Below are 16,431 nucleotides of genomic sequence, written 5' to 3' on the forward strand. Positions count from 1 at the left end.
TAATTTACTTTATATGTGTATTTATTTTGTTTTGTGATTATTGGTACCTTATGTATATTGTTGATGGTCAAAGGGTTGAGGGCGCACATGCAGCACTTAAACGCTTGTTAAGAACTTTTGTTGGTGGACTCGACACTGTATTTGAAACAATTCATCATGCTGTGAACCTTCAATATCACAAAATAAAAGATGAGTTTGCACGTTCACAGACTATTCGTCTTCATCTTACTCAAGCCATGTCTGTTTATCAAAGATTAACTCATAATGTGACTCACAACGCGATTAGAATTCTTGATGATGCACTGAAAGAGGTAAAGTGTAACAATTGTGCATTGAAGACAACTCATGGTCTACCTTGTGCATGCGAGATTATTGATTTAGTCAATACAGGTACGACTATTAATTTATTTTGTTATTGTTGTTATTATTGTTGTTAGTAATAATCATATTTAAATTTATTTGTAAATTGGACAGGTAAGTGTATTGAACTAAATTCTGTTCACCAATTTTGGAGGATTTTTTGCACTGCCACTGAGGATAAAAACAACGGGAAAGACAACTATACTAGAGAACATCAAGAGCAAAATAGATTACGTAGACTTGCAGATGATGTCATATCATCTGGCAAAGTAGAAATGATGCGAAAGATTTCCGAGTTTGCGGAAATATTGTTGCACCCTCCGAATGTAGTTGACCCGGAAGTTAAAAAGACAAAAGGGCGCCCGAAAAAGACTTCTGTTTCAAGAAATCCATCACATTGGGAGTATGTTGATAAGATGTTTCCAAAAACAAGTCGCAAGAAAGCAAAAACTATGGCAACAATTGACACGCCTACTAGTTCTACGACACCCGTCAACACTCCTATTACTTCTAGGGCGCGAGTCAACACTCCTACAACTTCTATGTCATTTTCACAGGTTAATAAAATTTTATTTTTTAATATGAATTCGTATTTAAAAATTCTATTTAGTTTTGCTTAATACTATTTTTATGAAAATACAGGACGATAAGTCATGTACACCTTTCCCATATCCAAATGCAATTGCTGATTATTTTTCACGTTATATAACGGATTGTGTGAATGTCAAAGGCTATGGCCACTGTGGGTACCGAGCGATTGCTCATGAGATTTATGGAAATGAAAATGAATGGGCGAAGGTTCGACATGATTTATTGGATGAACTAAATGTTAATAGACAATATTATGTAGATGTATGTGGGGTTGAACGAGAGATTGCCAAATTTATAAAGATGATATCGTTTTGGGAGCCTTTTGCACTCTCCGAAGATTATTGGTTTGAAGTTGGGCTCGGACTTCTTGTATCAAACCGTTATGATGTGATTTTTATGACTTTGTCTTCAACTTACTGCTGGACATTTTTACCACTGAAAGTCTTGGGCATTGTACAAACGGTCCAAAGAAAATCATAACAACAGTTTTGGTTGCTTCAGCTAAACATTTCGTATGGGTAAGTTACAATCAATTTAATTTTAATATTATTTTGATATATTATACGATTAATAATGTTTTTTATAATAATGTAATTTTTTTTATAACAGGTGCGTCTTCGAAATGACTCTCCGTTACCAAGCCTTTACCCTTCTTGTCGAGGCATTGAACACGATAGTAGCCAAGTTGCTAACAGAATTACTCTTTATGAGTCTATGCAGCCACCGCGGTAGACTGCGTCATCTGCAATAACACTTTTAGACTTATAATTTTAGTTGTCGAACAATTAGTTTTGACATTTTTAGTTCGGACATTATTAGCGTTTTGAGTTGAGAGTTCACAACTTTTTATCTTATGCTTCCGTCTATTCCATGAATTATCCCACCAAGAGCATCAGGCTTCAAGTTCATGCAACACACACTATTTGATTCAAATTTTTTTTTGCTGAATTATCATTGATAAGTATCAATAATGTTATGCTTTTTTGGCTCCGCCATCCTTGCCTTATTCATCGACGACTATATAGAGTACAAACTGGAGTGCATTATCCAGAAGAAATGTTTTCCGACTTATACAAAAACTATGAGAGCACAAACTCTTTGTGAAATTATTTTTAATAAGGCTTTAAAAATGCACTGTGAATTACAACCAAAAATCTAACACAATAGAGTATGTAAATGCAATCGCCTTCATTAATCAATCTTTCTTGTTGAGGAATATCTCCGTATACCGCTTCCTTGTATACTCGGGACTTATAACTGAGGAATGTACAGAAACATATTACGGTGCTTACACGTTTGCAAGAAACCTTATCACAGGATACGGTCTTACATGAACATAATGAGAGTGAGTTTCACGACATGTAAAAATAAAAATTGCTTCCACTCACACATTAAAAATAACTTTCGAACAGTATGTTGATTCTTCTCTATCTGTAACCCTAACATGCCATGTTCAAATGCAGCATGACTAACCACAACCAGATTACTCAGCATTCCTAGAAGCAAGCTTTGGGCATGCCACTTTCGACATTAAAAATCAAACACACGCTTACTATGGTTGGCATCGTAATCAAGATGGCGCTGCTGTTAAAGGAGATTAAACCTGGTTTTCAGCAGAATTGTGAATTTTTATCTGTACTTTGTCATAAAAATTCTATTAAATTGGTTTTTGTTGGAAGTTCATAGACATCAAATAGGAGTAACAATTACCTTCTTTCGGAAACTATCGCCATCGAAGTTGACTTGATGGTTCCCTTCACAATAGCAAAAGGACAAAAAATGCAAAGTGAACAATACCCATTATATCAATCACAAATTCTCACTTGTGACGGACACTATCCGTCACAAGTGAGTGTCGGGTACCGTTTTCTCTCACAAAATGCCCATTGAGAGGTGAGTGGGAAGCACATGGGGGATAGGGATGTCAATGGATCGGGTTCGGGTCGGGTGAAGCCTTATCCGTCATTCATCCGTCCTTTTAAATTCTCATCCAACCCGTCCATCATCCATGAAACATATCATCCGTCATCCATCCATCCATCCATCCATCATCCGTGGATGAAACGGGTGGATCGGGTGATAAACGGGTGTTGTGTATATTTATATTTCAAGTTTTAAAAAAATAATGATTTTTTTCTCTACAAAAATGAAGTTAGATAATTACTTAGTTTAACTTTCTAGTTGGTAAGTTCACAAAATATCTATATTGAGAGTAGATAAATATGAAAATTTAAATATTTTATATCTTAATAATGTGTTATATGTAAAAAAATTAAATAAAAAGTAATAAAATCGGGTGATGGATGGATGTCGGGTGGATAGCGGGTGGAATTTCTTCATCCAACCCATCCGTCATCCACATCCATTTCATCCGTCATCCATCCATCATCCATTTAAGTCGGGTTTTCATCCATCTTTTAGGATCGGGTGGATCGGGTTTTGATGGATACGGGTGAAATTGACATCCCTAATGGGGGATGCCCCACCTTGTCCCCTCTCCCTTTTTGTGAGAGGTCACAAGCTTGTGACGGGATTAGCCCGTCACAAACAAGACTAGTTGTATATCAATAGTAATCCAAAGGCAAAAAATGGGGAAATGAGTTTCACAATAAAGGGAAGGCCGAACTTTGGACTTGTTTTCTTTATTGTATCTGCCAAAAAATTAAGCAATTTCTCTGCATTGAGATTTTCAATTTAGTTTCTGTGATACACTGGTTGTACAAACGATTTCATATAAACTTAAATCATAAGTCATACATAACTATGTAAGGTGAATTAACAAGCTAACTTCTAATGATCACGATGGTCTCTGGTCGTCCAGATTTTCCATTATGTCAATGTCACTCCGAGCTGTTATCTTCCGAACATATCCTGAAGCCAAGATGTAAGGCATATCCATTAAAGTACTTGTATTGCTACTAGAAGCGTAATTGCCTTCCCGTCAAAATTGGGTGAGAAGCTAATTTCAATATAGAAAAAAAAAGGCAAGCTTGAAAGATCATCAAATGCACCAGGAACCAATAGTTTCAGTCAAAACAGAAACAACCTGACTCAGTCACAGTACATGAGCAGGATAGTTCATAAGTGTCTTTCACGGTTTCACCAAAGCCCTGGTTCACCTTACTTTGGTTCAGTAATTAGCAAATTAATTAGGTCTCATGTGAGACGGTATTATACTAACAGTTTTACACAAGAATTTGTAATACTAATATGATATGATGTGAGACCAACCTAATTCAGCTAAAAATCTTCATCATATACCCATTGACCCTAACAGATTACCTCCTCATAATATGAATTATTAATCGAATTAGCCATAATTTATACCTAATTCAGTGATCGAATTAGCCATAATTTATACCTAATTCAGTAATCTTCAATTAGCCAGAAACTCCCATGTTTACTAATCGTGTGGATGGTGTTGATACTACTTTTATGAACAACAACTGGAATTGAGTCGGATCGAACCAAACCGAATAAACAAGTGAAGAGAAATAAACCTGATTAAGATCATCGTTGTGAGATGGATCTGTGAGTTCGACTGATAGCCGGTGGCGCAAGGGAGGCGGAGATAAAAGTGACCTGTACTGTTTGATTTCTTCATCCTCGACCACGCCTGGGATTGATCTGATGACTGATTGTTGATGTAGGACTCCCGTAGCTCCCTCTGGAAACATCACCCATTTTATTAGTACGATAAAAATAAATGAAGAAGAAGAAGAGAGAGAGAGTCTAAGGGTATTAAAATGAATTCAGTAAAATATAAGGGGTATTATGGTCAAGTACGTCCATGATTAAGTAAAACACGTACATGAATGAGCACCACCCTTGTTTAATTCCCCTCTCTCCTCATATTTGGTATTTAATTACTCTCTCTCCTCTTTTAACCTGTTTTCAAATTTAATTAATGGGACTACTAGATTTCATGCCCGGGCGTTGTCCGGGTCATATCCAAACAGTATTTCAAAGTAATTATCACGAAGTTATCCTTAAATAAAAGCTTAGCGAAATGGATTAACTCACTTGATTCGACAATATATAATAAGCTCTTTAGATTATGTTCATAGTAATTGGTCTCATTATCATTAAAAATTGAGGAATCTAGACGATTGATCATTGTAGTATATATATTATGAAATATATATATATATATATATATATATATATATATATATATATATATATATATATATATATATATATATATATATAGATATATAAAATGGGGAAAACAGCAGAAATATGTTGATAAGTACTTGGATTTCTCTTAATAGTTGCACCAACTATTCTTTCCAACTCAAATACAAACTCTTGGATAGATTTTTATTTTAGAGACTTTTATGATAAAGATAAAGTAAAATTTGTACTATTTTACAATTTATTTTCTAATATTACTCGAAGATTCAACTTTAAAATAAGAACTAGAAAGTCATTCACAATTGTTAATTTAAGTACGTAATTTATTTTCGCAGTACGTATTTTACTCAATACAGTATTTTTTGCGCGAGACTTTCCATTATCATACCCTTACCCAAAAAACTCTAAACCTAATTCTTTCAATTCATAACCTAAACAACCTCTCAAATTAATCATCCTTTTTTCAATTATAAATGATAATTTGGATTTGAAACATGTATTTTATTCGTTACGGAGTAATTGCAAATCATGTATCAAATTAATAAATTCAGACGTACACAAATCCGGAGAAGAATGCTCCACTAATTGATCAAGTAAATTGTTTTACTGGTTGCCACAGTGATTTCCCAATCAAACTAATTGGTACACTTAATTCAAATACTCTATAAGATATACTCCGTAGATTGCAAGAAATGATGTACGACAGGTGGGTTTTGACGGTCAACGAAGTTGTGTTTACTCAAGTTGTACGTGATTTCAGCCCCCTCGACAATCAACAATACTCGATGTAAATTGTTGTGGTGCTTTTGATGGCCGAAGTTAGGGATAGTGATTGGCCAAGGAAGCATGGTAGGAAGGTGGAATAAGTTAATCTACAACCATGTATTCTATGTAGTAGAACCCTTTAGAGTATAATTTTAGCAATCTCATTTTAAAGTAAAATTGAGACTCATTTTTTTCTAACCATTCTTTTCAAATCTTTTCTTTGAGTGTGCACTACATGGTAAGTTTTACTAATGGGACTATGGGAGAGTAAAATGTAATTTGAAGATGTTGTAACAATTTCTACGCAAACAATAATGTGCATGATACGGTGATACCTGATTAAGTGAACCAATAAGCGATTTATTTTCTTTTAGACAATTAATTAAAAGTAGTTAATCGTGAGTCTAAGCTTTATTATAAACTTAAACTTAAAGCTCGATACCTTAATATGGTAAACCAGGCACTTTCTGAACAGTTGTAGGATAAAAATTTACTCAACCCGTCTACGCTTTATTATAAACTTACAATCAAATGCCTTTTATGCTCTTTATATACCAAATGTCATGGTCAATACCAATTCACAACACTGAAGACTTTTTTTGGTTTTATTAATCATTCACAACACTGATGACTTTTTATGGTTTTATTAATCATTCACAATATATATTCATTTAATTTTATCAACGAATGAAGTTTTGTCTATATGCACTCAAAGTAAGTTTCAATCGTAGTACAAACTCTTTGAATTGAGTGCGTGAAGTTTCAAATATAGCAAAATTATTAGCAACTTCATGTATATTACTACTGTTATTATTATTTTGTAATATAGTCTCCTTACGAAAAAAAATTATTAAAAATATAGAAAACAAAAAAGAACTCACATTTACAACTCAAGTATTTTAAATTACCAACCCATCTACTACAGATGGGTAGCATTCAAAAAATCTTAAGTAAAAATCAAGTATTTTCCTCTTAGAAGTTAAGTGGATCAACTAACATAATCAAATATTTTACTTTTATTACTTATCGTAATAAGTTCGTATCAATATGTTAATTTCTTCCTTAGACGAAGGGTTATATTAACCTTTCGGTCATTTATTTATCTATTTTATTTTGAATTATCCCGGTCAATTGTTTGCTTTTTTAATTTAGGAATGTCTTTTGATGGGATCAAAAGAAACTCTAACTCAAAATTAATAACCACCCTCATGATATGAGATGTCTCTCTCATAAACACTCTTGAAATACGTTATCAGATCTAATATTCACAAGTAATGCTCTTAATGTATCCTTGTAAAATAAATCCCGGCCTTAAACTGCATAGAATAAAAAAACATACTCTAATTAAGAAATATTAATAAAATACAAAATAAAAACATCAAATTCATCTACACGTTAAAAGCAAACAATTAATTACTACATGTGACAAAGAAACCATGACATGGAACTATGGAAGGGAAAACATGAAAACTTTACATTAAAAACTTTCAGCTAGTCTTTCTTGTGACGGGTTAATCCCGTCACATGCTTGTGACCTCTCACAAAAAGGGAGAGGGGATAAGGTGGGGCACCCCCATGTGCTTCTCACTCACCTCTCAATGGGCATTTTGTGAGAGAAAACGGTATCCGTCACAAGCTTGTGACGGATATCGCCCGTCTTCAATGAGATTTTGTGAAAAACTTTAGCCCTCGAAACCTATTTATAATGATACATAGTATCATTTATTTGTATTAAACTTTGGCTTTCAAACTCTTGTGAATTTCTATCTTTTCTAGCAAAAAAGTTTTAAGTTTAATATATTTTTTTATATAGATAATTATTCAATAAAAGCTGTAATTTATTAAACAAATTAAATTAGTTGGCTAATTAATCTAATATCCAATTTGAAAAATATATGTAAGTTTAATGTATATCTATTTATACGCATAATTTATTCAATAAAATCTTTAGCCAAAAAAACAATAGCCAATGAAATCGCTACTAAGCAATAGCCAATGAAATCGCTTCAAAAGTTTCTCTTTTAAGTATATATATTGATTGATATGATATGATATAATATGATTATGATTATATATTGCTAAAAAAATTAGTTTTAATAATAATAATTTTAATATTTTTAAAAAATGCATATCTACATTGAATAAACGATAGGCTTCAATTTTCAATAAAAAAAATTAAAACATAACGATTGAGGCAAAAAAAAAATCAAAGAACACAAACATGATGTATATCAATCTTAGACTCACAATAACCAATTGCATGTTGATCGTAGTACAAAATCAAAGAGTAAGTCATGCATTATAATTACTAATGATATATGGCAATGTGTTTAATAGGATGAAAACCCAGATTTGAAAGAGATGAGTGAAGGTGGTGAAGATGAGTGAGGGTAAGGCAGATTTGAGTGAGGTGATGAAGATGAGTTGGAGATATTGAGTTTTATTTACAAGTGGAGTGAGGGTAAGATTGAGAGGCGGACGGAAAAGATGCAAAAGGTAAATTCTTTTTTTAAAAAAATGGAGTTGATAAGAACGATAATGTGTTAGGGTTTGCTTTTGGGTTTGGTTTTACTCTGTATTTTAGTTTTATTTAGAGGGTGAGAATTGAGATGAGACAAGGCGAGAGACGGACGAACGGACTTCAAATAGCAAAGTTGGGTTTATATTGGGTTTGTGTTGTCGGAATATGTGTCCTCAACAATAGTGCGATCACATGTTTAAATCTCATTTTAAGAATACGTAAGAGATGATTTATTATATAATCAACTGATCGTCATTAATCGGTAATGATTGGCTGACTAGAGTTTGACATTACTGTCGTATGACGGTGGTGGTCAGTTGATCCCTTAAGGTCACACCTAAAGGACAACCCCTTTAATAGATAAATTGATTAATTGTATGACGATACAAGGTGATCAATTCCTTAAAATTGAACAATTCACTTGTGAGAGAGAATATTGATATTTTATTGTAATGGGATTAAATAAGATTTATTTTAGTAATAAAAATGTTTTATTACTAAAATTGTTTATTGTTTTAGAAACAATAGAGATAAGAATGAATGGTTAATTATAATTACAAGATGTTGTGAATTATAATTATATGACCTATTTTATTTATGTGATCAAGTATCACTAGTCAATTTGTTATATGTAATTTAATTAATTTATAAAATGATATTTATGTGATAAATATGCATTAAATTAATTAATAACATGTAACATTTACAATATGTGGACTGGTGTTCCTGATTTTAAGGTTATAGTTAAGGAGGGGTGGAATCAGTATATTCATGGCTCTCTGATGTATAGGGTGGTTAGGAAACTGAAGCTGTTGAAGTCTCATCTGAAAGAGCTGAACAAGGATCTATTTTCTGATATTGAGAAGAACACTGACATTGCTCATGAACTCCTTTTGGATTCCCAAAAGAAACTTCAGGCTGATCCATCTAACAAGACCTTAATGGATAATGAAAATAATCTCAGAGCTAGCTATCAGATGTTGAGTAAAGCCAAAATTGGTTTCCTGAGGCAAAAAGCAAAGTGTATCTGGGCTCAGAATGGAGATGATAACACTGCAATTTTTCATAAGGCAATCAGGCAGAGACAGATCCAAAATAAGGTGGTGCAAATACAAGATATTCATGGGCAGATTTGCCAGTCTCCTGAGGAAATTATGCAAGCCTTTGAAAACTACTACAAGGATCTGCTGGGGACTCAGGGAAACACTACAGGTTTTTTTCAGAATATTGTTAGTAGGGGTAAGTGTGTCCCTGATGAAGAATGGAATGCTATTAATAGAATACCAACTAAAGAGGAGATTAAGAGTATCATTTTTGGTATTCCTGATGATAAGAGCCCAGGTCCTGATGGATACTCGAGTTGTTTTTTCAAAGCAGGCTGGGATATAATGGGTAATGATATTAGTGAGGCTATTATTAGTTGTTTCAATGAAGGGCAATTGTTGAAACAGTTGAATAGTACTACTCTGGTACGTATTCCTAAGGTCCAGAATCCTACCTCAGTAACGGAGTTTAGACCCATAGCTTGTTGTAACACCTTGTATAAGGTTATTTCTAAGATACTTTGTGATAGGCTAGGGAATGTCCTTCCTATGCTTATTAATCCAGCCCAGGTTGCGTTTGTTAAAAGGAGAAGTATTATGGGTAACATAATCATTAGTCAGGATCTGATCAGATTGTACAAAAGGGCTAGTGTGTCTCCTAGGTGTATGCTTATGGTTGATTTGAGGAAGGCGTATGACTCCATTGAATGGAACTTTGTGCTCCAAATGCCGAGGGCTCTTAACTTTCCTCCTCACTTTATCCATCTGGTGATGCAATGTGTGACTACTACCACCTTTAATATTGCACTTAATGGCAATACTCATGGGTTTTTCAAAGGAGAACGTGGGTTAAGGCAAGGTGACCCCTTGTCTCCTTTATTATTTACCTTGTGCATGGAATACTTGAGTAGATTACTAGAGGTAGTCTGCAATGGTCCAAGCTTCACTTACCACCCTTTATGCAAAAAACTCAAGCTATCCCACTTGATGTTTGCTGATGACCTTCTATTATTTTGCAAAGGGAATATGTCTTCAGTGTGTACTTTGGTTGAGACATTTGACTGCTTCACTCGAGCTAGTGGTTTGCATATTAATACAGACAAGACTGATATAGTGCTCAATGGTGTTCATTCTGAAGTGGAGGATGCTATTTTGAGTAGGACTGGTTTCACTAGGGGTAAGTTACCTTTTAAGTATTTAGGGGTTAATATTTCTCATAGGAAACTTTCAAAACTTGACTGCTCCTTGCTGGTGGAGAAGATGATTAATAGAATTAAGGGTTGGAATAAGAGGAAAATCTCTTATACAGGTAGACTGATTCTGGTCAAATTTGTTTTAGCTACCTTGCATAACTATTGGGCGCAAATTTTTGTGCTTCCTGCAGGAGTGATGGACAAGATTCAAGCCTTGTGCAGGAACTTCCCTGGGAAGGGTCTGATAGCTATTCAAAGGCTCCTCTCATCTCTTGGAAGATTGTGTGCTTACCTACTATTGCTGGTGGTCTGGGTATCATTGATAACAAAATTTGGAATATTGCAGTTGTAGGAAAGTTAGTTTGGTGGATAGATTCTAAGAAGGACCTCCTTTGAATTAAGTGGATTGACAAAGTTTATTTGAAGGGTAGAGACTGGTTTGAGTACCAACCTAGTCCTAACAGCTCTTGGGCTTGGAGACAGGTCTGTATGGTTAAGGAGAAGTTGGCAGGAGGTTACAGTAATGGCCAGTGGAAGGATAAGGATGGGCACTATACTATTGAGGATGGCTATAAGTGGCTCAGGCAGGATAATGTTCCTAAAGTTGACTGGTATAACATTGTATGGAGCAGGCTTAATACTCCAAAACATGTTTTTAATGCTTGGCTCATCAGACTGAGAGGCTACTTACATTGGATAGGTTGAATAAAATGGGTATTATTGATCAAAGTACTTGCTATCTGTGTGGGTCTCAGGATGAGGATCATGACCATCTGTTCAAGAGATGCAGTTATGCCTGTCTCTGCTATGCTAGACTTCATACCTGGCTTTGCATATAAGGTAGTGGAGTTGTTTCTGCTGAGAAGAAGTTGAAGCTTAGGAATTGTTCTGGGTTCCTGAGGAAGCTATTGTGTTCACTGGTGGTAGCAACACAATATCATATTTGGCATGCTCGCAACATTTGTCGTGTGGAGCAGCGTGTTTTACATCCTAAGGCTGTTATACAAGCAGTCTTAGAAGATGGTAGGATGGCTATTCTTAAATATCAATATAATCAGATGTCACAGTATGATAGAGAGTGGTGTAGAGTGAGAGGATTAATGTAATGTCCTAGTCTAGTTCATATGCTCCTGTACGTGGAAAGTTTGATGAATTGTTAGGTTGTAATTGACATTTTTTTCCCTTTGGGAAGTGCTTAATATTACTTACATTTCCACCAAAAAATAAAATAACATGTAACATACTACATGTGACATATTGTGTGATAATTAACAAATTGACAAAATAAAATGGTAGTCCATTTTATATGATATGGACCGAATGGAGGGAGTATAGTGGTGTGAGGTTGATTTATTTTATGAGAAATAATCATAGCTATTTGCTTTTGTAGCCTTACACCTACTCTACATTGTCTTACACATCTACACCTTGTGAAGACAAAAAGCAAAAGGCAAAGATGCCTTCCTTGGCCTCTTCCTACACGACCTCCCCCTCCTCTTTATGAGACTTTTGTTCTCATTTTCCACTTACTCATTTCTTCACATCTCCTACATGCAAAACATTCTCATATTCTCTCAATCTCTCTAAAACAAGGTTTTAGAAATACAAGCATTTGTTCATCCATTCTAATATCAAAGTAAGATTACTAGTGTAGTAATAGTAATAATATTAGAATTAATTTTAAGGATACTAGTTTATTAATCTAGTTAATTAGTATACTAGTTTAAGGGATAAGTCTTGGGTGCAATCTAAGGAGGATCTCTACTTTGGGATTTTTGGAGGATCATCCAACATATTGAGCTCAAGAACAAGTGAAGGAAGATGACCTTACTTGTGCCTATATTTTTGAACCAACCAACAATGTAAGGGACATTGTTTTTCTTATAAATCTCTTATTTTGTTATGCATGCACTAGATCTAAAGAACAAATAATTAAGAATTTAATTAGTTTACTATTAAAGGAGTCTAATAAGAGGTAAATAAACCTAACAAGTGGTATCAGAGCATAGGATGTTGCATGCATAATCGGTTATTGTTTTTCCGAGTTAAAATGTTAACATATAAAACTAAAAATTTGTGATTTATAAGAATAAGCCACGAAATAATTATGCATGTTATATATTCTGGTCCTAAAATATTTTTAAGTCATTTTTATGATTTATGGAAATTTATTGCTCATTTTAATGATTTTTAGTGATTTTATTAGATTTTTATGAGTAAAATGAACTTTTATTCACTAAAATAAATTAACCTTCACTACTGGTCTACTAGCCGTGGTATTTTTTGTATGACCTCACTTGAATATTTTATGTATTACATGTAAAATATCATATTAATGTGATTAATATTTCATGATTTATGAATTTTTAGTGTAAAAATGGCATAAATGGAGGTTAAATGACTAAAAATGGTTAAACTTACTCTCTGACCTTGACAATTTTATATAATCTCACATGCATATTTTACAAGCAGTGTGTAAAATCTCGTATTAATTGGATTAATATTGCATGATTTATAATTTTTATGATATAAAAAAAGATTAAAAGAAGTAAAATGGTTAAAATAGTTAAATTTCGAATTAGGACATAATATTTTAATATGTTATCACATGCATAATTTACAGAGTGTATGTAAATTTTGAGATGAAATGATCTCATTTAGCATGATTTATGAATTTTTAGAGTAAAAATGGCATAAATAGTGACTATTTTAGCATAAATTGCTAAAATGAATTACATGGCATGAGAAAATTATTTTAGGTTACATAAATCTCCCACTAATCAGATATAAGGTTTTAAAATTGATTGGATTAATTTTTGGATACTTTAGATGTTTTATGAGATAAAACCGATAAAATGCAACTATATTTTCTCAAAATTAATTCGAAAATTTTAACCATGATTTTTGACATTATGAGTGTAATGTAAATATTCCATAATGTTCAAAAAATTTAAAATTCAAATTTTAAAATTATTGTAATTTAATTTGGATTTATTTCATAAATGTTATGATTTTAAGGTAAAAAATGAGCATAAAACTTAAATCAAGTTGAATTATTGTCAAAAATTGAGTGATGACTAATTTTTGAGTCATAAGAGTGTTAGGATAATTAAATTGAGCTTAGATATGATTTCCATAAAACCGAGTTATATATACGATACAAGTTAAATAGGGCGATTTGGCACATAATTTGGCATGATAGTCACATATTATAATGCTGCATATTTCAATTGTTGAATGTTTTTATTTATATAATTTTGAATTATGTAATTTTATCTTAGTATGGCCTTAGTTTTAATCGATATTACCCGTAATAGAAGGGAATATTGATTCGGTTGTAATTTAATGTGATCTCGTATCACTTTTATTTTTACTAGTTTTTGCATTTTACAAATGTATAATAGGAATAGCTTTATATTTTTATTATTATTTGTAATTATGGAGCTTCTTCAAGACGGTGCCATTTGGGAAGGTGTTCCGACAAAGACGGTGTTCTTGGAAGGCGTGCCACTTGAAGATTCAAGGGACCAAAGGAGTTGGTTTTCGAATATGTAATAGATTATTTGATTTTCTATTTTTAGGAAGGCCATACTAGGAATTTAATATTATTGCTTTGCATTTCATTTAATATGTTACATGCATTGCCAAATCGCCATAATAACACATGTATATCATATCGAGTCATCGACCGTGTCAATTATAATTATCGTAGTTCACCGCTTTAGTTCACTTAAAACGTGATAGATAATAAATTGACAAGACCTCTTACTTATAATAATTGACAATTAGCCTTACCAAATAGTAGAAACCATGAGTCCCAATTTCATGAGGAAGTAGGCTCGGCTCACCGGGATACTAAACTTGTTACGTTGGGTAAGTGGGTAATAAAATGTTATTACATCGAAATTTGGATTGAGCTCAACGGAAGTATTCGTGACCGTAGTCGCATGTGTTCCGGGGTAAAGATAAATATTAGAGTAATTTTTATCGACCGAGAGTTCTAGAAGTAGAATTGATTAAGAAGTTAATCCACCGAGTTATATTGATAAGGGATGAATCGGCTCACCGTGCCCGAATTAATATGAATTTGGATCTCGGAATCATTTATAATAGTTGGATAGAGGTCACTATATAAATGTTTAAAACTTGCTTAAAATTTTTACAAGTATTGTCAAAACAATAGATGTTCATTAATTCCTTCACTTCCTATTTTGTAGTCAAAATTGTTTTCTCAATTGCAATGGCAACTCCAATCACATCCGCAACCACTAGTTCCAACACGCTCACTAATGTGTCATGGCTCTGATCCTTCATGGATCGATGTAAGTTAGAAAAAAATGGGTCCAATTTCGCCGATTGGGACGCGCAACTTCGCTTGGCCGCGGAGGGTGACGACAAGCTTCGTTACCTTACCGAGGCATCTCCCATCTAACCTAATGCTAGGTCCACCGCCGCCGCTAGAGAAGCCTATGAGGTTTACCAAAAGGAGTCGGTCGCGATCAAAAACATTTTGATCTTTTCAATGGAGGCCGAACTCCAAAGAAGTGCTATAAAGATTAGCACCGCTCATGAGATCTACATGAAACTTGTGAACATGTTTTCACGAGCTCCACGGATCATACAATATGAGGCGGCTTCCGCATTCTTTGATCTCAACATTAAGGAGGGCAAAAAAGTTAGCCCTCATGTGCTCAAGTTGATGGAGCATGTTAAGACCTTGAAAATACATAAGGTGGAGATTCCCGAGGAACTCGTGATTGATCGGATTCTTCATTCCCTCAACAAAATCAAAGCATATGTTCAATTCCGGGTGAATTTTAATATGCAAGATAAGAAGGTTTCCCTTGATGAGTTGCACAAAATGCTTGTGCAAGCCGAAAGGGATATGGGGCTAAGTGTTAGCTCCACCAAAGATGTGCTCAATGTCAATCATAAGAGCAAGGGAACTTTCAAGAAAAGTGGGAAAAAGGGAAAGAAGCAAACTCCCAACAGGAACAAAGCTAAAGCTTGTGAAGCTAGTTCCTCCAATCCGAAGTACAACGCCTCATACGGAGACAAGTGCCACTACTGTTGTGGTGTTGGGCATTGGAAGAGAAACTGTTCAAAATACCTTGGCGACATCAAAGCTAGAAGGGTTATTCCAGTAGGTATATTACTATCCATATCTTTTATGTTTCGATCTCAACTTTGGTATGATGATACAAGTTGTGATGATTACCCTTTTTATTGTAAATAGGGCATCCTAGAAAGGACAAAGGCAAGGAAAAGCAAGCTTAGAGGATCATGAGGGAAGCTAGAGGTAGCCGACCGTGGTGATGGATCTATGGAAGCTTGGCTTTAATTTGCTTTGTCTTTAATTTTATGATGTATTTGAGATTTTTAGAACTATTTTGATTTCCTTGTGTGACTTGGAAATTTGTCTGTATCCTTTAAACACGGGTTGTATTTTGGATATTGGTGACTTGGTTTGCAACCCAAGTCACTTGCTTTATCGTACCGTTTGTTCTAAGATTTTCATCATATACTACTTGCATCGTGAAACATAAGATTATCGACTTAAATTGATCAAGTAGACAAATATGATGATTGGATCATTATAAGTCCATAAGCTATGAATTTGATTCTCCTTATGTCATTGTTACTAAAAGTAACAACTTACTAATGTAAGATCAATTATAAAGTAGTGACGAGCTATTGAACTCATAAAGTAGGGAATTTGCGATACAAAACGAACACATTATTCTAAACGGATGGTTAACCATGAGATACCTGAAATAGAGAGTCTATTTAACAAATCACATGGATCAGACACGCATATGAC

At 33.9% G+C, this 16,431-nt stretch overlaps 1 protein-coding gene across 1 annotated transcript; it reads left to right on the forward strand.

Moving 5' to 3' along the window:
• The first annotated feature begins 50 nt into the window (after window positions 1-50).
• LOC141640718 (uncharacterized) lies at window positions 51-1,683 on the forward strand. The gene is made up of 5 exons (XM_074449402.1): window positions 51-390; window positions 475-917; window positions 1,003-1,295; window positions 1,394-1,469; window positions 1,561-1,683. Exons 1-5 carry the CDS (start codon window positions 51-53, stop codon window positions 1,681-1,683), a joined length of 1,275 nt encoding a protein of 424 aa, XP_074305503.1.
• Window positions 1,684-16,431: the final 14,748 nt, after the last annotated feature.

The sequence above is a fragment of the Silene latifolia genome, chromosome 2 (genome assembly GCF_048544455.1).
Source record: "Silene latifolia isolate original U9 population chromosome 2, ASM4854445v1, whole genome shotgun sequence".
Taxonomy (NCBI): Eukaryota; Viridiplantae; Streptophyta; class Magnoliopsida; order Caryophyllales; family Caryophyllaceae; genus Silene; species Silene latifolia.

Coding starts and splice junctions, on each gene's coding strand:
- LOC141640718 (XM_074449402.1), top strand. CDS start 51: ATGTATATTGTTGATGGTCAAAGGGTTGAGGGCGCACATGCAGCACTT. Junction 391..474: donor TATTGATTTAGTCAATACAG/GTACGACTATTA, acceptor TAAATTGGACAG/GTAAGTGTATTGAACTAAAT. Junction 918..1,002: donor CTTCTATGTCATTTTCACAG/GTTAATAAAATT, acceptor ATGAAAATACAG/GACGATAAGTCATGTACACC.